At 43.8% G+C, this 26,740-nt stretch overlaps 2 protein-coding genes across 2 annotated transcripts in view; both read right to left on the bottom strand.

Moving 5' to 3' along the window:
* Positions 1-1,824: 1,824 nt before the first annotated feature.
* LOC118112087 (small integral membrane protein 32) lies at positions 1,825-4,019 on the bottom strand. The gene is made up of 2 exons (XM_035161090.2): positions 3,324-4,019; positions 1,825-2,960 (listed from the first exon to the last, which is right to left on the bottom strand). Exon 2 carries the CDS (start codon positions 2,921-2,923, stop codon positions 2,582-2,584), a length of 342 nt encoding a protein of 113 aa, XP_035016981.1. The 5' UTR covers positions 2,924-2,960; positions 3,324-4,019; the 3' UTR covers positions 1,825-2,581.
* A 14,293-nt stretch (positions 4,020-18,312) lies between these two features.
* The window catches only part of trpc7b (transient receptor potential cation channel, subfamily C, member 7b), a 45,703-nt gene continuing 37,275 nt past the window's right edge, over positions 18,313-26,740 (bottom strand). Inside the window, exons 8-12 of the mRNA XM_035160542.2 lie at positions 23,893-24,088; positions 22,538-22,759; positions 20,162-20,242; positions 19,023-19,098; positions 18,313-18,755 (exon numbers count right to left, since the gene is read on the bottom strand). Coding sequence (XP_035016433.1) covers positions 18,616-18,755; positions 19,023-19,098; positions 20,162-20,242; positions 22,538-22,759; positions 23,893-24,088 — 715 coding nt within the window. The 3' untranslated portion in view covers positions 18,313-18,615. The remainder of the gene's footprint in view (positions 18,756-19,022; positions 19,099-20,161; positions 20,243-22,537; positions 22,760-23,892; positions 24,089-26,740) is intronic.

Raw genomic sequence — 26,740 nt, 5'->3', positions numbered from 1 at the left:
AGAAAAAGGTTGGGAACCACTGACTTAGAACATCACATGGAATGATGCAGGTTTATATTGTGTATCAATCTAGAATCTAAAATCTAGAAGATGAGATGAAGAGGATAAAGACCTGTAAACAAATTGTCAGTTGATCAGTGCAATGGATAAAGCCACCAGCAGCAGGCAGCACAGGCCAGTATCAGGGATCACTAACTGGTCTTATATTAGGTGACTGGTCTCAGGCATTTGGTTGATGATGCTATGGAATTATCCGCTTCAATGACTTCTAGGTGATTGAGTACAGGAGGATGTTGAAGCAGTGTCTTAGGTACTTTCCCAGTTCTGCGTTTAGTCAGTTCAAGGAAGAAAGCAGTAACACATAAAGTTCTGCTTATTTAAAGTATTTCATGTGTTCAAGAAGCTCCATAAGAGAGAAGGTGTAGCCTGTATACTGTAGTGTAATCTCATGTGTTGCCTTTGCCACTTTTCTCTGCAGGTTACAAGTCTCTGTATGACTCAACTTTCTGTGTCCTTGGCCTTTAGGTTCTGATATGAGATCGACCAGGAGACCTTTACTCACATATTTAAGGCGGCACATTCTAAGACATTACACAACTCATCTCTTATTTCCGGAAATGAATCAGACATTTGGGTGTAGGTGAGACCTCAACTGTGCAAGTGTTACAATGATTATTATAAAAAATGTAGATCGATATACGTAATTTTCCCTTCCTTATTTAACTATAAATACCAGTGACAGTACTTGTTTAGTGCAGGTGAGTTTTTTGGGGATTTTGTAATGGTGATCTTTTAAATTGTACTTTGGACGGTTGTAATGAAGTTTGTATACAAATAATCAGCGTTCAGGCGCCACCGAGCGGTTAAATTATGAACAGCAGGTGCTGCGGTTTCAGCGGAGTTGAGACAGTGCGTCAACCAAAGTTAATGTACCGGATGGGAGCGTGTGGGTCGTATACTACTTTATAATGTTCTCTAAAATGACTTGTTTGCATTTATAAGTGTAAGCCATTGACATTGGCTGGCAGTTATAACTGTACAGAGGAATATTGAACTTGCCTATAAATAGCATTTGCAGCAATTGACTGAATGAAGAAGCCACATGGAGCTTTTTTCTGAATGTGAGGAATAATCGATCCAGAATGTCAAAATAACAGCTTTTAGTTTGTCTCAGTCCTTATGCGCAAACACCCCGGGACACTGTGTCCTTCTGTCTCCAGCCTCCAATCTGTGCAATGTTCTCAAATCCATAAAATTACGCACCACAGACATTTATATTTCTCTCTTTAGTGGGATTGTTCATCTGCGACAACGCATCCAGGGGTCAACTTTATAAATGATCTCAAGAATTGTTGTGTCCATGATCCCCTGACATGGTTTATATTCTCTGAAAGGCAGAGTTTGTCTTACCTCACAGAGCGCACGACACACACACACACACGCGCGCGCACACAGACAGACACACACAGGATTACAGAGATAGGCTCATCTTTCTGTCTTGGCATGTGAGAAGTGTTTTCTAACAACAAGATTGGGGGATATGCGCATCACCAGTGGCAGCAGACACCAGTTCGGTTTATCGCACAGGACTCGTCATATGTTGTGCTTTTTCCAGCCTCGAGTCATTCTCCGGATATTGTTGCTGTAAATTGGGCGAGAGGTTAATTAAAAGCGAAAGTGCAAGATAAGGCCGGCAGCCCTATGGCTCTCGTATAACCCCCCCCCCCCCCGTGGACGCAGCCTATTAAATGATTACCAGCTGGCCCTTCACACCAGCAGCTGCAGCATCACCATCCACATAAAGACCAAAAAAGACATCAAAAGTACATTGAAATACCTTTATGTGACGATATAGGCCTACAGTCCGTCATTTAATCCATTTAATCACCAGTGTACAATATGGGAGATTGCGGGTTGATTGCATCATTTCACAAGACAAGACAGGTAAGTTACAGTCTTACAAAGTGTGGTATATACAAACTGCTGAAGATTCTCTCTGCGCTGACATGGCCTGTCACTCTGCTGTGGGAAATAAGAGTGATTCAGTTTGTCAGGGCCAGTGGGAAATCCCGTGGATCTGAACTCAAACTGCAGGAGACAGGTCAGATTGCTAAACCACTATATAGATGAATGAGGAGAAGCTCGTGAGTGGAGGCTACATTAGGAACTAAACTGTTTATTTCCAAAGTGCTTTGCGGGGGTTGCAGTGGATGATGGATGGTTTCACAATTCCTTCATTAATTACCAGAAAATACAAGAGTCTGAAATTTAATCAGGAGTTAAATTGTTATCTTTCCACCGGCAGCAGGCCCCCACACACACCAGTGATCTTCAGAGAGGACTCCTGTGGTCTGAAGGGGGCCGGGGGTCTTGAAGTGGAAACATTTGGGCAACATTTGACACAGTTGAGACCCTCACTCATCGTGTTAGGTCTGGTTGGGGATTCCTGTTTATTTAGAGCATCAAATGTGTCCGAGACAACTCATAAAGGCAACTAGCCCCACGCAGGCACACAAGTCAGTCCTGAAACAACCCCCCAAAGGGCCACGAGTCGCAGGGGTCCATCCCAGCGGGTCCAGCCTTACTTGTAGGAGGTCCGGGCCTCTCTCAGCGACCTGTCATATGGCATGGAGGCGAAGAAAGAGTTCCGCAGCTGGCAGTTGATGAAGAACACAATGAGCAGCACCAGCAGGAAGAGCAGCAGGCACATGACAATGTAGGTGACCAGGTCCGGTTTGTGGAGCTCGCCCTCCCGCAGCCCCCCGCCGCCTCGCCCCGCGGTGGGTCGCAGCAGGGCGGCCACGCTCACCGAGCCGCCGTGGGAGGCGTTCAGGGAAGAGGGGGCTTGCGTGGAGGACTGGGCCATGAGCACCAGGTCGAAGTCCGGGGTGTCGGTGGAGTTGAGGAGGATCTGCCTCAGCATGGTGCTCTGTGGCGGACTCGCCGGCTGCGTCTGACGGCTGCAGGGGGACAAGACAAGGAGGAGATTATGTAGCCAACTGAGCCTGTGTGTGTTCACTCTGTGTGTCCTGTCTCACAGATTAAACCTCCGCAGAGGTGATACAGGTGCGAGGATTATAGAAACATCCAATGACTATTATGTAATGGCAAGAAAGAACACCGTAATGTCTCGCAAGGTCACTGATAAACTCCCTCCAGTGACACAACATCATAATCTCCACTTATCTACACCACAAAGTATATGGCTGGGAGTCACTGCAAACTACAGATTCCTCTAAAATACTACATGTTCTTGTTATGTTATCTCAGCCACATGCGTAAAAGGCACCAGAGCGCATGGATCTGTTCAGGGAACGACTTACTTTGGTGTTGGCTGCGAAGAGTTCCGCAGGTGAGCTGGTAAAGACTGAGTCCCGGCTCCGCATTCCTCAGTGGTCCCGGTTCTTTCCGCTCCAGCCCCGCCGATGATGCGCCGTGGAGAAGCAGCGGGTCGATGGCTTCAGATGTGCGCTCACAGACCATATGTCGCTGGGTACGTGGGTTACTAAAACGCGAGCTCAACGCGTCACATTTAATTGAACTGGTCGAATCCACGTGTCAGGGTCCCAGCATAAGGATAGGCTACATTACCAGTTTCCACTTGTTGGCGTTTCCATTCAAAACCGTCTACTGCCAGGCGTGAATTTACGCGCAAACCGCGTTATGGCTATTGCGTCGACATCCAGGGTCTGTCACAGAGGAGAGGGAAGTTCAACTGGAGCGCATGGAGCGCACACACACGTCCCTATGGTGGCCGATGACAAGATCGGCGCTGCTGGTGCGCACAGGGCGCAGAGGAGGTACATGCCGGACTCCCCTGAATCCCCCAAAACCTGCGCGCTTTTATCCAGTCAAGGGTCGATACTCGTTGGATAGATGCCACCGATGGTCTGCCCTAAAGGGATTATCGATCCAGTATGACTAATCAGACCAAAGGAGGCATTAGTGGAGGACAAAACGCAGCGCACCGGGTCGTGAGCAGCCTCCCATCTTCGCCCTGGGTTGCGTGTGTTTGAGGGAGAAACAGAGGGAGAGAGACAGAGGGAGGGAGGGAGAGAGAGAAAATTGCAGATCAGGAGTGAGGGAGGAGGTAGGAGGTAGGAGGGAGGAGGAGGCACGTCACTGGACAGGGATGTGTAACTCTAAAGATAGAGTCACAGAAAAAAGTTCTATCTATCTATCTATCTATCTATCTATTAATCCATCTATACATCTATACATCTATGCATCTATCTATAAATCCATCTATACATCTATGCCTCTATTAATCTATATATCTGCACCTGTATCCATACATCTCTCTCTCTATCCATCTATAGAGTCCATTCCTCATATTATTAACAAAGTGATGAGAGAAAGTGGAGTCAGAGCAGTTTCTGGGCTGGCGTGAGGAATGTCTCACACTGGAGGGATGAGAGAACAGAACAGGAAAGGGTGTGAGATTGGTGAGTGTGTGTAAAATTCATAGGGGGTGATTACATTTTAGAAAAGATCTCCCAGGTTGTCCATTGTCTGCGTCTTGGCGCCTGACTTATCTGAAGCGTTGGATATCAGAGCACTGTCCGCTCTCTGCATTTACTTTCGACTTTCCATTACAAAGCAACCAAACTGCCCTCTGCCTCTCTGCTGTGCGCCCTGATCTGTGCAACCGCCACAAAAAAAAAACGTGTTTGCCCTCTGTGAAATAGATTTTGCATCGGTGCACGACACTAAAAAGACGGTGCTAAAGATGGAGATGGGGAGCCAGTTTGCTCTAACATGATGTTTCGAACATGAGCGCGCATACAAAGGGCCAGACCATATAAGCTCTGAAGGTCTGTTTCATATTCATCTGCACCTGTTCTGTCACAACAGAATGGCTGGCAGGCAGAGACCAAGGACAGAGGGGCACACACACACACACACACACACACACACACAAATACAGACACACGCAAATGCACAAGCACACACCACAGCAAAACTACAGTAAACAATCCGTAAACTGGAAAAGAAAAATTTGATGCCACATGCACATTTGCACAGACAGTCAAAGGTTTGAGTCAAACTTGTCTATAATAACAGATAAATACCTGGCAGCATCCTGGTGTCCCACATCAACTTTGTATTCAACAACAAAGAGGATTACAGTGGACCAGAGTTTGGTGGAATGTGCGTCTCCCATGGGAAATCTAAATACAGCCTCAAGCCTTGTTTACATATACGTGCAGGGACAGCAAGAATTGTGACGGCTAAGGAGAATACCGGTTATTATTCGTTTATTTGGAATGTGGCACTTGTACACTGCTTTGCTATGGGCTTGCTGCTATCCTCATCCCCATCACACACACGCACGTACGCACACACACACACACACACGCGCTCGTACGCACACACACACAGTCATGTCCCCTTGACTTCTGAGGACATTACACTGACTTACAACGTACATAGACTTCCTGGAGACTTACTCTAAACTGCACCATAATTATAACTTGCCTAACCCTTAAGCTTTACCTTAACTTTAACTTTAACCTTAACCTAAACCTAAACCTAAATCTAAACCTAAACCTTAAAACATGTCTTGACCTTGAAATATAATGATCTAAGTTGTGGGACTTGCTTCTGTGCCCATAAGGAAGACAAGTCCCCAAAATGTGATCGTGTAAACAGATTTCGAACCCCACAACATAAATCACACGGACCACACACTTTCCCAAAATGTCCTGAATCCATGAGGCCTATAACTCAAACTGAACCTCACGAAGGAGAAGTAGTCTAAACAAAGATATCTGTACAAGTACACACACACACACACACACACACAACACACACACACAGGCACAATATGAGGTATTTTGCCAAAATCTGCTTGTGTCTTTAAGAGGTGATCAGCGTCACATTAGTAGAACTCCTCAGGCAGCGTGGTTCAGTTGAAAGGAGGGAAAGAACGAGAGGAAGAGGAGGGTCGTGATATAGCATGACACATATGTTGACTCATGCCCTGCTCTGTGACTAATTGTAAGAGGTATCAGACGGTGCTCATTAGCTGTAACTCATTACAGTGGAATTTTGATTAGGAGGGGGGGAATTGTAATTCTCTGCCACTATTGACACTTCATTAAGGATCTCAGCAAATCTAAGCCCAGTCCCCTCCTCTACCTCCTCGACTCTGTCAGGCCTCACCTATTGGCATCACACAAAGCAATGGCCTGTCTCCTTGTATGCGTTTGTTCACGTGCACAGGAACACACACAGACCGTGCACACCTCTGGATTTTTGCTCTTTCACCTTTCAAGTCTGGCTCTTTGAACCATATTCCTCTTCCGTACGTCTCTTTCTTATGTCCCTTTTCCATTTCATTGTTGTGTGGTCTGTTCTGTCTTCTTCTTCCCTCCCTCTCTCTCATTTTCTCTTTCTCTACAACGGCGCTTTCCAACTCTGTTTCTAATCCTATTAATCCTTAAAAACAGGGGGAAAGACAAGTCATCCATGAAGCACTGAAGAGCTCAAAAAAGGAGATAAAACAAGAAAACTAAAAGTTTATTTTCCAGAGTTTTACAAGATGGAGAGAAAGAGACAGAGAAGTGCTTAAAATAAGCTTAATGTTCCTGCTGATGAGACATAACCAAACCAAACGGCGGGCTATGTGAGTCAACGGGGATTATATGTGTATGTGTGCGTGTTATGTACACACACAAACAAACAAACACACACACACACACACACACACACACACACACACACACACACACACACACACACACACACACACACACACACACACACACGCTCCCCTGCACTGTCAGCGAAGTGGAGAATTGGGTCTACACAGGGGTAGTCATTATTTTATTACTCTTATTTTTCATTATTACCATGAGGGAGAGAACAACGTTTATAGAAAATCCTCCCTTAGAGCTATCTGCCACTGTTTTACATCATTAAGTTTCAGTCACCTCAAATTATGCCATGTCAAATGAGGGTGAGGTAAAGAGCAGAGACAAGAAGGCACCGGTAATCTGTACCCACAGCAGCGCTCTCTGGAGCTGTTCTCCCTAAGTCCTTCGAGACGAAAATTGCTCGAATCCATCGGGTTTTTATTTATTTTTGCCTCATGAAAGAGTAATATTGTTTTGGTGCTTTCCTCAGCCGGAGCTGCTCTGTGCAGCGGAGCTGTACTCGCTGCACAGGCAGGAACCCAACAGCCACCCATAATCACAGAGTGTGGAGTTGATCTATTCCTGCTTTTCACTGCTTCTCTGGCAGGCGGTCGAAGAAAAACAAAAGACGCTCTAACATTGTGCATTCCTTTGTCCCGTAACCTAACCTCAACCATGCAACTCAATGCTTAACGAATGCTAACCTGGTTCACAGCCTTTTTAACGTTTTGCAAGGACTGACCAAAAAGCTTCACTTTCCCAAAATGTTGCCACTCCACAAGGTCTATAACTCAAACTGGTCCTCACCAAGCAACAGTAAACATCCAAGGCAAGCACACACGCACACACACACACACACACACACACACACACACATACGGCATCAGACAACAGTGATGCGTACAGACAGACTCTCTAGACTAAAAGACAGAAAGAGACAGATTATGAGAGCCTGGATGGGCACACTCAAGCATGTGCGCACACAAACACAGGAGCCATCTGACATGTAGAAATCGCAAGCAGCCATTCACACACACACACACACACACACACACACACACACACACACACACACACACACACACACACACACAATAGAGAAATACGGAGAGGAGACACACAGAGCCACATAACACAGACAATATGATCACTAATAGCAACACAAGCAGCCGGGGCGCCATTATCTCCGATGTCAATACAGTTACGTTCTCTGACTGACTGATTTCCAACAAAAAACCTTTAACAAACAAAACATGTGACACAAAAATGTCTCCCTCTCGCATCTTCTGTAATTGGCTACATTTTCTCCTCGCCATCTCCTTTTTAACCTTTGTGGAAAAAATCAGCTGGCAAAACAGGATTTTCTTCCTGCCAGCGCATCAAACGCCCCCATTGGCAGAAATAAGACGCTCTACAATTAGTCACTTGATTATCTCGCCAGAGCACCAAATGCTGCCTCTCATCTCAGGGAGGCATAAAGGGACAGGCGTTGACTTTCTTGGAGAAAAAGAAAAAAAGATGCTTGAAATGAGCAGGAGCCGCTGCAGCCTCCAAAACACACAAGTAACACAAACAATAACACATATTTTGGAATGTGGAATGTTGGAATGTTGTCATGAGAAAATGGATAGAAAAATAACAAATCTTTCCCAAAGTCACGGAAACGGTACATTAATTTAATTGCAATATTACATAAATACATACATAAACTTCAATTTTTTCTGAAATTTGACAATCTTTTTTAATTAATATTATTTTGTATTATTATGTTCTGTTGCAGTGTGTCCTTAACACGCCTTCTATCTTTACGATGTAGCTTATACACTGGAGTGTATAGGCCCGGATGTGAGTGCAGGTCAAGTGGCCTCTCAGCTCTATGACAAACACAGCACACTCAGCCTGTATCAGCCACCAATGTGTTTCACAGTGTGATCTTGAGAAGAGTAAACAAACAACGAGAGAAGAGCAGAGATGCCGAGGCTCTGCCAGCTTCACTGTCTCTTTTTTCCATCTGCATCTCAGATGTGAATAATTTTGTGACGTTTGTGTTCAGGATCAGTGGAGCGGGTTTTGGAAGAGGGAGGGAGGGAGCACCCCCGGTAAATGGGTGCTTGTCTGAGTGTGGGGAGGGTCCCTGGTTCAGTGACCATGCGATAGAGCAGGGACTCACCTGAGGAGCAGGGGAGAAGAAAAGGGAAACTAAACAGATCGTGTATGTGTGTGTGTGTGTGTGTGTGTGTGTGTGTGTGTGTGTGTGTGTGTGTGTGTGTGTGTGTGTGTGTGTGTGTGTGTGTGTGTGTGTGTGTGTGTGTGTGTGTGATCCAGGTATTACTCATGTTTTGGGGAACTAAATATGTTTACACAGTCACGTCATAGGTTTAGACATGTTTAAGGTTTAGGTTTAGGTTTAGGTTAAGGTTTTGAGGTTTTGAGGTTTAGGTTAGGTGAAGGTTAAGTCAAAGTGAGGGTTAGGTTACAGTTAGGTTTAGGTTTGGGTTTAGGTTAAAGTAGGTGTTAGGTTAAGGTTAAGGTTAAGGTTTAGGTTAGGGTTAGGGTTAGGCATGTAGCAAATGTCGTATGTTTTGAGTAAGTCTCCAGAAAATCAATGCAAGTCAATATAATGTTGTTTCAAATCACGGAGACAGACAAATCCAGAGCCAGAAAGACGAAGAGTCAAAAACATGAAAAGAACAACAACGCAAGAAGAGGTAAAAGAAACAAACTGAACGTGACAGAGAATAAAAGAGATGCTGTGTAGCAGAATTCTCTTTTAAAAGACGGAGAAACAAAAGGAAAACAAAAGGGTGAATTAGTGAGTGAGAGGAGGTGGAAGTAAACAAGACAAAAAAAACAGACCCAAAGACAGAGCAGAACAAAGGGAAAGAAAGCCAACGTGAGTCAGAAGACAGATGGAGGTACAACAGCTATGGCTAGCCCATAAAAGGGAAACTATGTTGTACGCACATAAATATACTGAGGGGAAATGTAGCTGTATATTACGAGCAGCGGTGCTTGGATTATTATAAACATGACTTCCTCTCCATGCCTCAGTCATTCTCCTTTCATACTCACACACACGGTGAATGGGGGAATGTTCACATCCAGGAAATGTTGGAGCAGTTTCTGTAAAGCATTATTCACTGTTCTCAGGGATACTGCGAGAGGGACTCACAAGTGGAGGACAATGGGGATGGTTGTATGATGATCATATACAGATTAAAGTTATAAACTAATATTACTGCCTTGTTATTGTATGCCTCCATAAACCAGTGCAGTCTTCATAAATTCTTTAGTCTGGCTTATTTGAGGACACCGTGACCTTTGACAAGGACATCTAATCAGTTCATCTTTGAGTGACAACTGGACAAAATTTGAAATTCCCTGTAAACAGACTCGACATATCACGTTAAAGAGGCAAAAAAACATGTTTTGTTAGCCCACCTAACCCTAGCCCTAACCCCTAACCCTGACTGTAAGTTTGACCACCTAAATCTAATCAGTTTATCTGTGAGTCTGAAATTAACATTTGTGCCAAATTTGACAGAATTTTCTCAAGGCTTCTTTTTCGAAAACAAAGCAAAAAACGGGGGTTTATAAGGTCCAGGTGACCTTGACCTTTAACCTCCAAATTGTAATATATTCATCCTTGAGTCCAAGTGAATGTTTGTACTAGATTTAATGAAATTCGTGTGGGTGTTCCTGATATATCACATTGACTAGAACATGATGGCACTATGACCTTGACCTTTGACCTTCAACCGCAAAAATTTGATCAGTTCATCCATGAGTCCAACTGAATGTTTGTAACAAATTGGAAATTATTCCCTGGAGATGTTCTAGAGATATTGAAGTCACAAGGCAACTGAACCATTGTACCAAATTTGAAGAAATTCCCTCAAGGTGTTCTTGAGATAGCGTGTCCACAAGAACGGGTCGAACGGACAACCGAAACAACACAATGCTTCTGGCCACCGGATGTCACTGGTGTGGAGGCGTAAAAAAGTATCTCTGCTGTGATTCTCTGCACTTGCACAGATATTCTGGGGTTTTGGAGGAGTTTTACAGCCCTATATTCTGACTTCTGGAGTAAATCCTTGTTGTTTTTGCAAGTTTTCTATGAAACTCAGAGGTTGTTTTCCAGACGTATTGTTGAATATCTGTTACAATGTTAGTTATAGTGTGAAGATGTTGCCTCATGTCTCAGCTTATGACATGAGGATCAATGGCTCTCAGTCAGAGTCGGTAAGACTGAAAGTATAACTCTCGAAAACCTGTAACTTTTCATGTTGTCATAGCGGTTGTACAGAAAGGAGTTACTGATATCGGATGATTTATTTATTGAAGTGCCAGATGGAAGTGAGTGGTGGCATGTTTTGAAGAAACTGCAAGGCATCCCACATGGCAGGAGAATTCAAAGGCAGAATAAACATTGAAGAAAACACATCTTTCCATGGAGGCACATGAAAAGAGACTTCCTCTCACGATCAGAGCAGGAGTTGGGCTGAGTTGGGCCAAATCAGGCAGGCGTATTCACAGGAGTATTCAGGTAAGTTTAATTGGATTAGGTTAAACAGCAGGTCAATGACTGCAAGTCCTGAACCTCAAACCGGGCGAATGGAAACCATCCTGCGACGTCTGCTATGGAAGTCGTGACGGTCGTGATGACAACGAGGAGGATTTGTGGGTGTAAAATTGATCCCGTGAGACAGATGCACGTCCGACACATTTATTTTGGGTGCACGTGCCGGTGTCCTCGATGAGTGCTCTGAGTGGCTGCTTTCCACTCTCTTTCCTTAGCACACACACACACACACACACACACACTCTTCAGGGACTGGCCGTGACTGGAGGGCTTGTCGGGGAGTCGTCACACGGGTCCCTCTATCCATCTGGAATCAGAGCGCCGCGGCTCAGAAGAATTGGTAAACACTCAACATGTCTTTTGTTCTGATATAGCCCCCTGATATCCCCCTTCCTCCACTACTCCATCAGCCCTCTGACTGCTCCAGAAATGAGATATTGGCGTTTCGCCGATGATGTTGACTCGTAAAACAAGTCTCAGACCTATAGATTTATGATTTTCACGTCATTGAATTAAAAAAAATTACTTAGCGCAGGTCGGATGATATTCTTATGATGGTAATAAAGGTTGTATCTTTGGTGATAAATGGCTGTGATTGTGTGATGGTGACAGCTTTATCCTCTGCAATCGTGCTTTGGTTTGTTTTAGAGGTTTGTCTTGATGAGGTCCTCTCCGGGGGGCTTTGTTCTAATGAGATACTGAGAGCAGAGACTCAGATGGCTTAAGGGGGGGGGGCTGAATGATGGGGTCTGCGTCTGTGAGCTTGCGTGCAAAAACGATGACTGACACGCAATCGTCTGGGAGCGAGCACATGCTGGAGTGAGAGCCACAGAGCGACTTTTGAGCTTAAGCCTTTCTGTGTTTTTAATGCCTTCATTGATATGTGAGCGTAAACACGTTTGTTTGTTTGTTTGTTTGTTTGTGTACATGAAAGTTTAATTGTGAGTAGCTACGACACAATCTGGTGTGTGAGCGGGCCTGCATATGTGTGAGTATTGACGCCTGAGTATGTGAAGTGTGTGTCAATGTTCGGCCAAAAAGGGGAGCCCACCCACGTGTGAATTCGAGCTCCCAATAATATACAAGGAAGGGTAAGCTGCTATGTGTATATATACATATACATATGTTTATACAAGCAAGAAAGTGTTTTTTTGAACATGCTCATGCTGCTGAAGTTGGTCTCCTCAGGGGCTTCCGGGCAGTAGGCGGGAGGAACGTTGGAGACTCTAATCTCTCCTCCAAATCCCTGGAATCTCTGTCTCTCAGAGGCAGGAGGTCACATCGCTCACTGCCTCGCCGGGAGAGACAGAAACAGAGAGAGACAGATGGAGGAGGCGAGAGGGATGGAGAGTGAAAGCGAGGGAGGATGAAGAGGAGGAGAAAAGAAGGGGGAAAGGGAAGGAGAGAGGGATGGAAACACATCCTCGCCTTGGGCCTCTGGGACAAATTACACCAGAGAGAGGGGGGGCCAGTTTCTCACACACACACACACACACACACACACACACACACACACACACTCATGCACAAACACAAAGTCACACACATAAAAACGAGACTTCAAGGTGTTCCTTGCATGCACAAGGGCGAATGTCAACTTACAATTCATTCACAATCGAGCATGAACAGACGCTTCCTTAAAATGTTATCTCATGCTAAAAGCAAGACAAGATGCAAACATATATGACACACACACACACACACACACACACACACACACACACACACACACACACACACACACACACACACACACACACACACACACACACACACACACACACACACGCCGTTATTGAGTAACACCCTAAAGGTCAGAACTCATGACAAGTCTGAGGCACAGCACAGGAGGAAATCAGATAATAGAATTTCCTGTGCACTTTCAAAACCACATATCCCTTGGACTGACATTGTTGCTATGGTGATTGGCCAGCATGGGTCTCGGCCGCTGTTCATGTGTGTGTGCACGTGCGAGTGTGTGTGCGCGCTCTCTACACAACGTTTCATGGGTCGAATTAAGTGCTCTGTTTTGAGACAATGTTATGGCATTTCTGCTTTATTGGTCTGCATATATAGTGCAACAGTGAGTGAAAGGACAGGGGGGGGGGAGAGGAAGAGCGGAGGAAACAGAAAGAGGATATGACAAAGGTTAGAAAGCAGACTCACAACATGATGGGTAAAAGAGGCTCCCCTGAGTGTAACCAAGCCTGTAATTGTGGTTGTAGCGGAGTTTTTCCTGCATGATTAAAGCTGCTTCGATCCAGAAACAGACACAACATCTTGGAACTTAGGTTGCGATTAGTGGGATTATCCCCTCATACCTGTTAATAAAGATGGCTGCAACGTGTGTCTGTTAGTCCTCATGCAGTTATAGTTCTGTCAAGAAATTTAGAAACAGTTTTGGTTCATCAGCTATATCTTCAGCCCTGCATCGGTGTTTAAAGTTGCCTACTGGAGGTTAAAATGCCTAAAAATGCAAAACCCTGTAGATGGCAAACGTTTTTCACAAAAATATGTCTTTCTTTCTCCCAGAAACAAACTTGCACTGAAAGCAAAGACCCCCAATGTGTGGACCCCTCGACTAAGAGCTGGCCATGTAAGGTAAATTTCAGTGACACCTAACGTGTTTCGTTGGCTTCGTGTGATGACGGAGAGACAATAAAAGGAAGTCTGTCGGTGACAGGCGGAGAAAATGCAGAGAAGCCTCAGTGAGAACTGTGAATGAATGGTGTGGCGTAAACTGAGCTCTGGTAAACATCTGGACGCACTGTATGTCCAGATGTGTGGACTGTTTACTGAGCTGCTCTGGAGGGCAGCCTCCAGGATGTCACTGACACGCCAAGTGTGATGGTGAGGTGAACACACTCCGGTGAATGACTCGGCTGCACACACGCTGGAAACACAATGCCTCAGTCAAGGAGGGATCTGTGGGTCTTTAAGAGCATCTTCAACGATCAGTTGAATCTGGATTAGCTAAATGTAACAGTAAATAAGTAGCAGTGTGGCTTTGCTGCGTTATCACATGAGCAGTGGTGGAATGTTAGAGAGAGTTGGGGGACGTAATATTTGTTTAAACTGCAGGAGCAGTTATTGTTTTGGGCCTACAAATCCTGCTGAGACGTTAAATAAACTGGGCTAATGCATTTTGTTATGATACCTGCTGATGTTGTTAGGACAATGTGCCAAGAGTGACTTTCATACAACTCTTATTAATCAGGGAGGGATTTTGATTTAGGTCAATTAAAAAACAGGATTCGGACATGAGCTGAAAAACATCCACGAAACAAAAACACAATTAATTGTTTAAGTGTTGAGCTAAAAGTGCAATTTCTTTTAAAAATATTAGAAATTATAATAAATAAAATACTCCACGTCAGATTGAACATTCCAGAGTAATTGTATTGTTATTGTGTGTTGTCATGTATTGTTTTATGTATTGTGTGTATTAAAAGTGTTTCGTTCATGTTACTGCATTTTGGTTGTGAGTTTATGCAGTTGTGCAAAGCTGCATATTGGAGTAACACTCAGTGGAGCACACATAACTCTACTCAAGCACCAACAGTCTCCTTCAATCCATCCAAGCTGCACCAAATCTTACTCACATCATTTCCCTAAATGAGACAGATTTTTATTTTCCATCTAGATCCATGAAATATTCCCTGGGAAATCGGTGACAAAATTGATTTTGATTTATAAATTGATTTCTCTGGGAAATCAAAATAAAAAAGTATCTCACAATATGGAAGAAAGACAAAATGATATTCCTGGCTCTGCCCCCTGATCCGGATTCGCACCCAAACCTAATGGGCTCTTCCCTGACCCACACCACATCCTTCCACCAAGTTTCATGCTAATCTGTCGAGAAGGTTTTTGTAATGCTGCAAACTAACACACAAACAAACGCAGATGAAATTACAGACTCCTCAGCTGAGGTAAAAGAACAAAAAAGTGAACCTCTAACAGGCTATAAATAAAACATTAGGTTTCTCCTGCTAGACGATAAAATAAACATGGCACTGTGTGGATTGTTTAGATAAAATGAAATGTGCATTGTGTGTGTGTGTGTGTGTGTACATTTTGCACAGTTGCTCCCAGCTGCTCAAATGTTTGCTTCACGAGCCCTTTGTTCCGAGTGTGTACACTGAACTCCAACCATCAGCACAAGCACACAAAAACAGGAGTAGTCGACCAGTTTAGAGCTCAGTCTCTTTAATTCAAGGATCAAAAATATGACAATATACAGTAAAAGATTTTGCTTTAATCAACATTTCTCGCGTACAAGTTAAAAATACAGTATTTCTTGATAATTGGTCTTCCTGGCAGTGGGAATCATTTAAAAACCGTCTCTGGGAGTCTCAGTATAGTCTGGTTGTGCGCACAGAAAATAGGTAGCTGCTCTTTCACTCTCTGACACACACGGTAAAAATAAATATAGACACAAGTTCAATCCATTGACTGCTTATTTAAATGAAAACTGTACCTGAAACTAAATTCATGTCTCTAAAAGCTTTTTGATTAAAAAGTAGCGCTCAGCTTTGATGGTGTAAAGAAGTCTTCATGGCTACGAGTGAGTTGAAGCTTTTAACCTATAAGAAGCTTTAAGAAATCACTGTCAGGGTTCGTTTGTGATATTTCTGTCGTGGCAGGAACTCATCTCACTCAGTCTTCCGAGTTGAAGTTTATGCATAATGATGATAAGAGGAACAAGATTACATTTTGTTTCATTTCCCAACAAAACAAATGATGTATAACAATAACAGCCCTCTAAATGTGTTATTAGGTGCAGTAGGCCCCTGCTGATCCTCCCCCGCGAGACTAATGACTTTTAATAGCATCCTCACAATAACAGAATAATAACATTGTGAAGTTTGAGCATGACATTTAAAAAAAAAATTATTTTAAGTTTTAAAAGGGATGGGAGGGATTAAGGGATGATTGCTAATTATCTGAATTGCAGGAGAACTCTTGCAGGGACTGTGAAATCCATTAATCTAATAAATCAAAAAAATGGAATTCAATAAAATGGAATGAAATACTAAAATGTCTTGAGGTTTCAAGTGACAACACAGGAACATACGCAGACCAGTGTTGGAGTAAGAAAGTGTCACTTTAGACACTTTACCTAGAAATATGAACATAATCTGACAGATTATCTCATTCTCAAATTTGAGAGATTCGAGTTACGGTTTAAATCAATGATTAATGGTTAATTTGTTGTCAAAACCCAAACCTCCACTGCGGATACATGAAGGACAGATGCTGTGGCGGATCCCACAGGCCGCCATGATCTTCAGCAACCACGTTTCTGTGTTTATTTTTTTATCAATATCTGCATCCTGTTTGCTGCAGATACAGTTTTCCAACTGCACAATAAAAATATCTCATTTATGGTGGGCAGGATTAGCAGTTTGTCAAATTGCATTTTCATTTAAAAGTTAATTTACTCAAGTTTGCTGTTGCAGCAGTTTGTCAAATGAGTCTCAGACGTAAACAAAAAGACCACATAATTGCTCCACACAGCTTCTGCAGTAGAGTCCCAGTGTTTTACAGCCACATGATTGCAAAACAAACATTGCATATCTCTGCATCTCCATGATTTTCTCATCTCTCAAATGTCTGCTTGTCCTAAGGCAATCAGACTGGAGAGCTGTGCTGCCGTCGTCTGATTCTCAGAAGCACTGCCCTCCTGCATGTTACAGCTGAACACACAGCTCCTCGAGGACACGTCGCTTTCAGTTGCTATTTTAGCGAACGAGACACGGAGAGACACTTTGTGCTGTAAAGGCGCAGCGAGGAGGAGAATGTCCACATCACTTACCCGAGCCACGTTTGAACACTTCTGTTGGTTTAAAGCCGATTAAAGATGCATGGGACGTAACGTTTCAACAAAGAAACAGAGATATATTGTGTTTTTAATCACTAAAAAAACGCTGCTGTCTGGAGTAATGTTATTGTCACTTTGCTTATTTAAAACTCTACAAGCATAAGATTTCTTGCTTTCAGACATGCACTGAACTCCTGATAATCTCCTGAAGTTACCAACAGAGGCTCCGGACGATCTCAGGAGAATAATGTCCGAATGAGGCTGAGCCAATGTGAGAAAACAGCAGGAGACTATCGAGAGGGTTCATTGCAAGCGAGGGGGCTCACTGATGACACAAAACTGACCAAAACCAAAGCGATACAAATATCTCAGGATTTAAAAAGAGGAGTCGTACACGAAGAAGAGACCAATGAAGATGTCAACTGGGAAAGACGATGAGATTTGAGAGATTTTGGTGATGACGGGTCGACGCCGGTGTCAATGTGCTGTAAACAAAACTCCATGGCAGATTTTCAATGTCGCGTCCTGCCTCCTGCTTTGCGGACGCCACTCTTCTCCTTAACGCTCCAGAGACTTTTCTGCTGCAATGTTCGTATGTGAAAGGCAAACCCTGCAAGTCCAGACCGCATTGTCTGAACGGCTTATGATTAAAAATACAACACGCTGTGTGCTATGTGGGCATGAACATTTCTCAGATTTACAGGAAAGCTTAAGATGATAAGCTTTTTAATGAAATATTTCTTTAACAACTAAGGACTAAGTGTATAAATCCTACAGTGTTTTCCCGCTTGCTCCTGAATTCCTCGGACCCCTGATCGCAGGTTGTGCGTTGTGGACTGAGATGCATTAATTAGATAGAGCCTGGTGCGTAAAGGGGACGCTCCGTATCTGGACAGGAATCGATGCTTGTCCTGACAGAGTGAGGACGCAGAAGCAAAGCCAACCTTTCCGTTGTGAATAACGGTGTCATTTCTTTTCTTTTTTTTTCTTTCAGATATCTATCTTCTCTGCCCCTCCTCCCCCTCCTGACCTCCCCGTCTATTATCCTCCCTTCTCCGAGCTGGCAGCACATGTGGGGGCCCATCATCGCTGCACTGCTTCAGTTTGCTGCCCCGTGGAGCCTCGTGCATCTCACGGCGCTGGTGCACTCCTCCTCCTTCGTCTCCCACCAAGTCTGTGACCGAGAGCCTCTGTCCTCCTCCCCTCTCTCACTCCCTGAAGTCTCTGCCTTTAATTAGAATTCAACTGTCAACCCCCACACACACACACACACACACACACACACACACACACACACACACACACTTCACCTCTGACCCAATGACCTCATGCTCACTTGCAGTCGCAGCTATCTTCTTTTTTAAATTCTTCCCTAATTGGTCATTGCATATACAAAACATTTTCTTTTTGCCTTATGTAAGCAATTTTCCCTCCCTACATTCCGCCCTTCCACTTTCTTTTCTCTCCCTCTTCCACTATCAAGGCCTTAAAACTACCTGTCCTCACCCTGCTTCCACCCTCTTTCACATCTTCTTCCCTCTGTCCGTCTCTTCTCCTTCCCGTGAGTCCTGTCAGTGTCTCATGGTGTTCTTGCCAAACTTGTCCCCAAGTTGCTGGATGAGCAGAGCCAGCTCTCCGGCGGCCTCAGACTTCTCCTCCAGGAGCTCGTAGCGGAGGCTGGAGATGTCTTGCTTGATCTCCTTCAACTCACCTACAAAGCAAACCGCACACGGCCAATCAGAACACGTGAGCGCGAGGAAAACGCAGACATTTTTGCAAATCGAGCACTTATCTACAATGTCATTAATCTAAAGCAAGAGTAGACGCTACAAACAGGACATACTGTACAACACAACCATACGCAGCATGTGGCCTTGCATTAACCCTCATGTCTGTCTCATACAATCTCGCACACACATACCCTGAGCAAATAATGACACAATGAGAGCGGGCTTTGGTAACGAGGGTATTTTTTTACCTTCATTGACTTCGTCGCTCTCTCTGTCTACTTGCGCCTTCAGCACGTAGCGCTTAATCAGACGCTTCATGATCATCTGCGAGGAGAAGAGGAAAGACGATTAAATAGAGGGACGACAACACAGGGTGTATTCATCCAATAAACAAAAGCAGCCTAATTAGATTTTTTTTTTTTTTTTAACCCTGTGCACCTTTGTGCGTGTGCTTATATGCATGTGCAGACAAGTGGTAGAACACAGCGCCTTGTCTCTGCGACGCTGTGCGAAATGTTGGGTATTGATTTTGCGGCCAGTGGGAATGTCCTGCAGCCACTTTCATGGCGCAGGAAGTCAATCCCTGCATGTAGGCACTCTGGAACTGGGTCGATAGCTGTCACCCCACATACAGCACACATACAATGTCTTATCAAGTGACATCTCAATGCATGCTGTGTGTGTGTGTGTGTGTGTGTGTGTGTGTGTGTGTGTGTGTGTGTGTGTGTGTGTGTGTGTGCTCTTGTGATGCTATTTCTGTGCCGGATAAAACACACCCACCCACACACTGGGAGTGTGGTGAGAAAGGTGCAGCAGACCAGTGAAGGAAATTAGATTTCCCTGAGGGTAAAGGTGAAGGGCAGACTAAAGAGTAGAGCATCTTTCTGCACCGTGCAATACTTTAACTTTAGCTCATATACCAAGTGCTGGTCTTCGATCTCACCTCAAACAGCTCATTAGAGACATTTTCAGTCTTACTCTCCTGCTCTCTCGCTCTCTTTTTGTCAGTCCTCCTCTTCCTCTTTCTCTCACTATCACTCGTTCGATCCCAGCTTCCTCTCATCCGATGCCCTTTCATCGAAACTTTCATCTCCGTTGTTTCTGGCTTATCATCCCGCATGTCTCCTTCTTCCTTACCTCTTTCCTACCACTCTCCCTTTAACCCTTCCACCCATCATTGTGTCTTCCTGTCAACCCTTATCCCCCCTCAGCCACCACCTCTGTCCGCCTAATTTCCTCTTTCTTCTCTTCTATACTCCTCAACCTCTGGGTTCCTCTTATATCTTTCTTCCTTTACCTTCTTCACTCCTCCATTTTCGGAGATCCTCCATCTTTACTGAGTTTCACCTTTCCTCCTCCTCCTCCTCTTCTTTGCTCTCTGTCTTACCTGATGTCTGGTCGGCTGTTGTCTGGATTTCCGGGGCATGAACTCTTCTCCCGGTCGGGGATAAGGCCTATAGAGCTCATCCTGATGAAACAGCAAGATACAGACGACAGTGTTAACGTCACATTTCAGGGCCAAGTGATGTGCGAGTGATGAGGTCGTTAGAAAAAAGTTTTGTATCAGTGTTTGCGTCTGGTGCATTATGGTGTCTTCAAAGAGAGTTGACATCACTTGACCAGAGTGAATCTTTTATTAACTGACTTCTAGTTGCCTCCCACTTCCATGACCTGGCTTTGCAGCTTGTGTGTCCATTCAGAGCTGTAGAGACAAAAACTGATTTCAACTAGAACAGCACTAAGCGCAACAGTTCCATAAAATGCCTCAGTATTTCAAATTGCAGGCAAACTCCTCTCTCTGAAAGAACGAGTTATACAATCACAGTTTCCTTTTTTTTTTAGGAACTTTTAGATGAAATAAAAATTAACTGCAGTGACAAACGATTTTCCTGTGGAGAGGCTAATTCACATTGCCGATACACAGCTTCAACGATCTCCACAACCAGATGGTAGCTACTGTTTGAGCTTCATGAGACTGGGAGGAGCACATCTGCTTGACACCAGGCAGCAATGTGGGCCATCTCAGAGCCCATCGGCTATCGTCTGAGATTAAACTGTGGGTAGCCACGGTAGTCGACTGCAGTGTGGGCCTGATAGATGCAGGCGGGGTGTAGAGCGATGACTGTGGTTCTGATCATGAAGAGCAAAGGACGGTTTGTTCTTTTTGTCTGAAAGATGTCTGTTAGAGTTTGTAAATAATAACTTGGCGAATCCAACATTAGGTTTTGGAAACAGGCCGTCTCTACTGAAGCCACGCGTCACCAGCATCTTTTGTGCAGAGGTTTTCCAAAGCCCCACAGACGAAGCTTAAATCTCTTTGCTGTGTACTCTGTGATCTATAGTCTCTATCAATAACCTGCTTTGAAGTCCTCTGCTGCCTCCATTTCACCACAAATTCATTTGATCTGTTTTTTGGCAAGAAATGAAATCGTCCTTACTACAGTTAAAAAATGATAAGCTTATTCGCCAAAGGCCCTGAGCACAAAGAGCAAATATTCAACTGAACAAACATGTGAACTGCATGTCAAAATTGTATTAAATCCAAATATGAATGTTAAATGTTAAACATGAATCACCAGAGGTTCAGTTAGTTCCTCTGAAATAGACACAATCCAGTCATTAAAACTGATATTCAACCACCCATTCACTTGGTTTTCTTACTTAAACCTAATTAGCTTTAACTTAGAGCATCACTTGTTTTGAATGGTGGATATCCCACATAAAAAAAAAAACATAAAGTTACTGACTCACAAAGAGCATCCCGTCATTTCAGAATCTCGCTTGACATTCTCAGCGCTGGGTGAATGTGAGGTTACGCATTGATCGCTCGCCGCACCTGCTCGGCTCTGCGATTCAACTGTCAGAGAACTGAACGTGCTCACAGGAGCAGCAGGGTGTAACCCATCCTGTCCCCCTCCACAACCTGCGACGGGCATTTGAGCAGAAGCAGGCGGATCCGATGGCCCGACTAATAGCTTAGCCGAGGCGCTGAGGTGAGCCGTTTAAGCAGCGGAATCGGACAGAGCGAATGACTGCGGACAAGGCCAGCACAAAGATTGATTCTGTGTTCAATGGCCCATGCGATTTTCTTCACGCTTTGCATTACAGTGGTTTTATTTAGATGGACAGTCCTTGAGAGGGAGGAAGTGTGAAAAAGAAAAAAAAGCTGAAGTTGCATTCCAGTCTTGCATTGGGAATAGCATGTATTTCGTTTCCTGGGTCCTAACCCACAAGGCCCTCTGACCAAAATGCACACATGCTGACATTGCAGTAATTGACCATCGTGCTCTAAACAGTGTGATCTACTCATATAAACAAGTCGGCTTCAGAGCTTTTTGATGCAGTTCGAGAGCATTTTCAACAATTCGTTTACCGGAGCCACGCGGTAAACAAATATAATAGCTGGCAAAACAGGAACAGCAGAAAGGAAAGAGCAACAGTGGCAGTACACAAGTAATTATATGTCAACCGCTGCAGAGAAAAACTTGAGGGGAATTGAACAAACTTGTTATTGTACATTTTGCATTGACTTTTTGTGTCACTTTACAACACTGTTTTCCTGAGTATAATATGAACAGGAGGAAAATAAAGTAGCAGTAGTAATTAACTATCCATCATGATACATAAAATAAAACATCAATATAAAGTCAGAAATAATGTCTGGCCCTTGCCCAACACTTGTTACTTGTCACAGGATAATGTGTAGAAAATGGAGAAAATACAGTTACTTGAGATTAGGGATGAGTAAGTTCCGGACACTGACCATTCCCTCTGAATTGACCTTGCCCATCTCTAGCTCGTTGTTATGACGACGTCCGTTGGCCTTGCACAGGCGTATCAGGCCGGACTTGATGCGGAGGACCAGGTAGTAGAAGGACTTCGGGCTGGGAACCAGGTTGAAGGGAGCAGGCAGAGTGCGTCCTTCGTCAAAGTAGGAGAGCCACAACTTGGCTCGGGCGAACTTCCACTCCACATCGGCATCCTCCTGCAGAGACACAGACAGAGACACAGAGACAGACAGAGACACACAGGTAGAGACACATACAGAGAAAATTATAGATATCGATATAGATACAGAGACACAGACATAGACAGACAGAGACACAGAGACAGACAGAGACAGACATAGAGACAGATGCAGACAGATAGACAGACAGAGACACACAGACAGAGACACAGATAGTGACACATGCAGAGCAAATTATAGATATAGATATAGATACAGAGACACAGACACAGGCACAGACAGATAGACAGACAGAGATACAGACAGACAGAGACACACAGATAGAGAAACATACAGAGAAAGTTATAGATATAGATACAGAGACTCAGATACAGACAGAGACAGAGAGACAGACAGAGACACCGATACAGACAGAAACACAGATACAGACAGAGACAGAGGGTGTGTTTGAAATAAGCAGCACTAGTTTCAAGTGGAGTTAAAAAAAAAAAACACACAATAGGGTTAAATCTTAGACTTCCTTACTTTTAGTACTGGGTGGCAAACTATCAGTTTAACTCCATGTTTTAATTCTAAGACAATAAAGTGAAAACTATAAAATCTACTTTGGATCAAATCAATCAAAATTAACTGCTGTTACCTCATTACATTGCAGATTATCAGTTAATGAGAGCGACTGTAAATTTAGGCAAACGATTGGTGGTTTTAATAATTACATGTGATTGTTATGAAACAAACTATGTTGAGTGAATTTTAAAAAATCAACTTTTAACATCTCTGTAGGAGAAACAATCTAATCCACGTGCTGAGTTTGTTTTCACACAGCTCCTTTAAATGAACACCTATCTGTCCTCTAGTTCTCAGCGGAGCTCCGTTTTTTCATCCTATTGTGATAAAACAAGAGCAAAGAAAATCACATCACAGTTTGGATTTTCTCCAAACAGCTCGAAAATACTTATACCGATGTTTCTACTTCGGATGTCATGTGCAGCTTTAATTTTGTAGTCTGTATTTCTGTTTGTTGCCACTGTATTGATTCCTCACAGCTCAATGGGGTTTTCAGCTGAATCTCCAATTCCCCTGCTGGCCCAGAGGCGATCAAAAAATAATCCCCTCTGAATTGTTGACAGATTTATATCTGATCCGCGTACCTCTATCTCCTGGTAAGAGTTGTTGATCATGGCGATGAGCATGTTGAGGAGGACGACCACCATGGTGACATTGTAGACTCCATAGAGCACGTAGCCGATGTTCTCTATGAACTTGTGGTCGTACTTGAGCACCACGGAGATCACTTCCGACAGCCCGAAGATCGACCAGAAGAGAGTCTTAAAACTCTCCTCCACGCTTTCAGGGAGAGACAGAGAGAGAGAGAGAGAGAGAGAGAGAGAGAGCGAGGGATGACCACATAAAGCCGCAGCTAATTGTTCTTTCAGTCACACACAAAAACACACAGACACACACACAAAATGCTTTTTCATGTGGTGGAGTTTATGAGGTGGCACTGATGAAATGCCTGATCGAATTTCTCCGTCTCTCACATATAAACACACAGATACACATAGAGAAACAGAGAGAGAGAGAAATGCAACTAAAACCTTGTCTGACGTCTGCGTAACGTAAAATAAATAAAATTGACCTGCATCAAACTTTAAATAAAACAGATTACGAAAAATCACTTAATAGAGAAACAATACAAGTTTGTTTTTCCTCCCACATTTTTTTTGACTTGTCATAGCTGTGTTCAAAGGAGAAATAATTCAACTCAGGGTTCATGTAAACACTGAACATTTGAAAATTCACGCTGCTCAAATTGACGCCGTTAAGTTTAACTTGAATATAAATTCTGAATGCAATTTTTAAGTTGTACAGAAAGGTGTTTTTTGTGTTTGAGCTACCTGTGCCTTTGCCCTCTGCTATTTAGATATTATTTCAATTTCCATAAAAAAATGTGTTGCGTGTTTCAGAGTCAAATATACATCCAGCCTGAGGGATTATTCTCCGACCAGAGTGGGTGTTTGTGTACCAGAGGGCTGAGACAGAGGAAGAGGGGACGAGGTAAAACAGCGCAAAGCTCCAAGACCTGTGAGCATTGATATTCAGGTACACGTCTGTCTTTAAATATTCCATGAGTGGCGAGCACGGGCTTGAGATGACAGAGGGGCGGCGGAGGGGCTCGGTGGGGGAAGACGAAGCCGCCCCGGCTGGATCGCTGGAGGGGATGGAGGAGGAAGGCGGCTGTGAGGAGAGAAGATCTGTGGGCTCCGGGGTCTCGAGCTGTGGGCGTCTTACAAATTAACTTATTTCAAAGGGACGCGGTTTCATTGGTACGCAGAGAGCTAGGTGAAGACACGGAGAGGGAAAACAACACACCCTCACATTGATGAAAAGACGGAGACAGACACAAGCGCGCACAGGCTCTTTCCTCTTCTCTCTCACAAACATGAAAACACAGACTCCCCCGAGAACTTTAACCTTTGCAGGAAAAAAGAAAAACACAGTCTTTAACCTCAAGACTGAATCTGTGACACTGACTGTGTGTGTTTTCTGTCTCAAAGAACATCTAAGAAAATCTTAAAAAACACTTTCCAGCAAACACTTATTAACACCAGCTAGGAATTAACCAATCAAACTCTGTAACTACTACTTTTCCCCTATTACTGCCTCTTTATACATTATGTTTAACGTATAGAACGTCTTCAGTTATTTCTATTGCAAACTAGAAACAGTTCTCTTTAATGACTCTGTTTATCAGGCTGCCTATTAGTTGGGTGTAAGTAGTAATTATTTCCTGTTCATCTGTGAACTTTCACTGAACAGTACGATTAATGGTCATTACCTTTCCGACTGTATATCTATAGCTTTAAACAACTGAATGGATGTAACATTTGCATTGATTTTTCCATGTTAGCATGATGAGCTGCACGTACTAACGGAAACAGGCTGGTGCTTTTGCATTTTTTGATTCCATAAATCACTTTTTCAGGACTCTACCCTCTCAAGGCCCGGAAATCTTATTTTCCCAATCAGCATCTTAGGATGAGTGATGGCGTCCGACATGAACTCACAGTTTTCTGCCAGAGTTAGAACAAATTTGATTATTTCACATTTAAGGTTTTTCTTTTTTCTCATAGGTTTGAATTGAGCAGCACTCAGAACAGTGGTGTTACACACTTCGCTGCAACGCTCGACAATGCAATTTTAGCAACATCAGACCCGGATTGAAGTAGGTGAAAACTATTGATCAAATCTGAGCAAACTGCATCCATACACAAAGCAGATGAGCCTCATTTCAAGAGCGAAATCCTTAAAAACATATTATAAACATTGAGTGTGGCTAATTTATGTCTTCACACGAATCAACTGCTCTTGTCCTAATCCCCATCAGCCCCTGACCTCTGACGTTTGCATCAAGACACGAGGCGATTGCCTAGAACAGGAAATCATCACATAAATAATGTAGTTTGTCGAGAAAAACTACGCAGGGAAAAGCTCACTTTGGACCACGGAACACGATTTACTCAACCAGCCGAGTCTAAGTGTTTTATACTAAGACTAACTGCAACATTACTCTGCTTCTGACCGGAGGAACATATAATCATAGAAAACTATTTTTAATCACATTGACATTTGAAGAGGTTGACACCACCCAATTGAGCTCCTTGATGACTACTCTGAGAGGGGAACTCAGAAGCAGAGGCGTGCACGTTACTGTCATAAGTGCCGAGACATCACAGTGACATCCGGCACTTGAGGCATGTGTGAACAAAAACACACTCATAAGCATTAATGGAAGTTCGCAAATGGTTTTCTTCCTCGTGCGGCAGAGACGGACGGTCGAGACATCCGACAAGCGATTACTGCGAGACTAGTACCAACCGAAGGCCGTTTTCAACAATATCGCCTCGCTCCCTATTCACATCACACCCACCCACATGCCTATCGTGCAATCAGGAGCACAGAGGAAGGTGATTTTGGTGGACTTGCCTTGAGAACCTG

Source organism: Hippoglossus stenolepis, chromosome 7 (genome assembly GCF_022539355.2).
Source record: "Hippoglossus stenolepis isolate QCI-W04-F060 chromosome 7, HSTE1.2, whole genome shotgun sequence".
NCBI classification, from domain to species: domain Eukaryota; kingdom Metazoa; phylum Chordata; class Actinopteri; order Pleuronectiformes; family Pleuronectidae; genus Hippoglossus; species Hippoglossus stenolepis.
Note: the sequence above shows the minus strand (reverse complement) of the source record. Positions and strands in the feature narration are given on the sequence as shown.

What these genes read in the sequence shown, in the direction of transcription:
- LOC118112087 (XM_035161090.2), bottom strand. Translation starts at nt 2,923, where the DNA reads ATGCTGAGGCAGATCCTCCTCAACTCCACCGACACCCCGGACTTCGAC.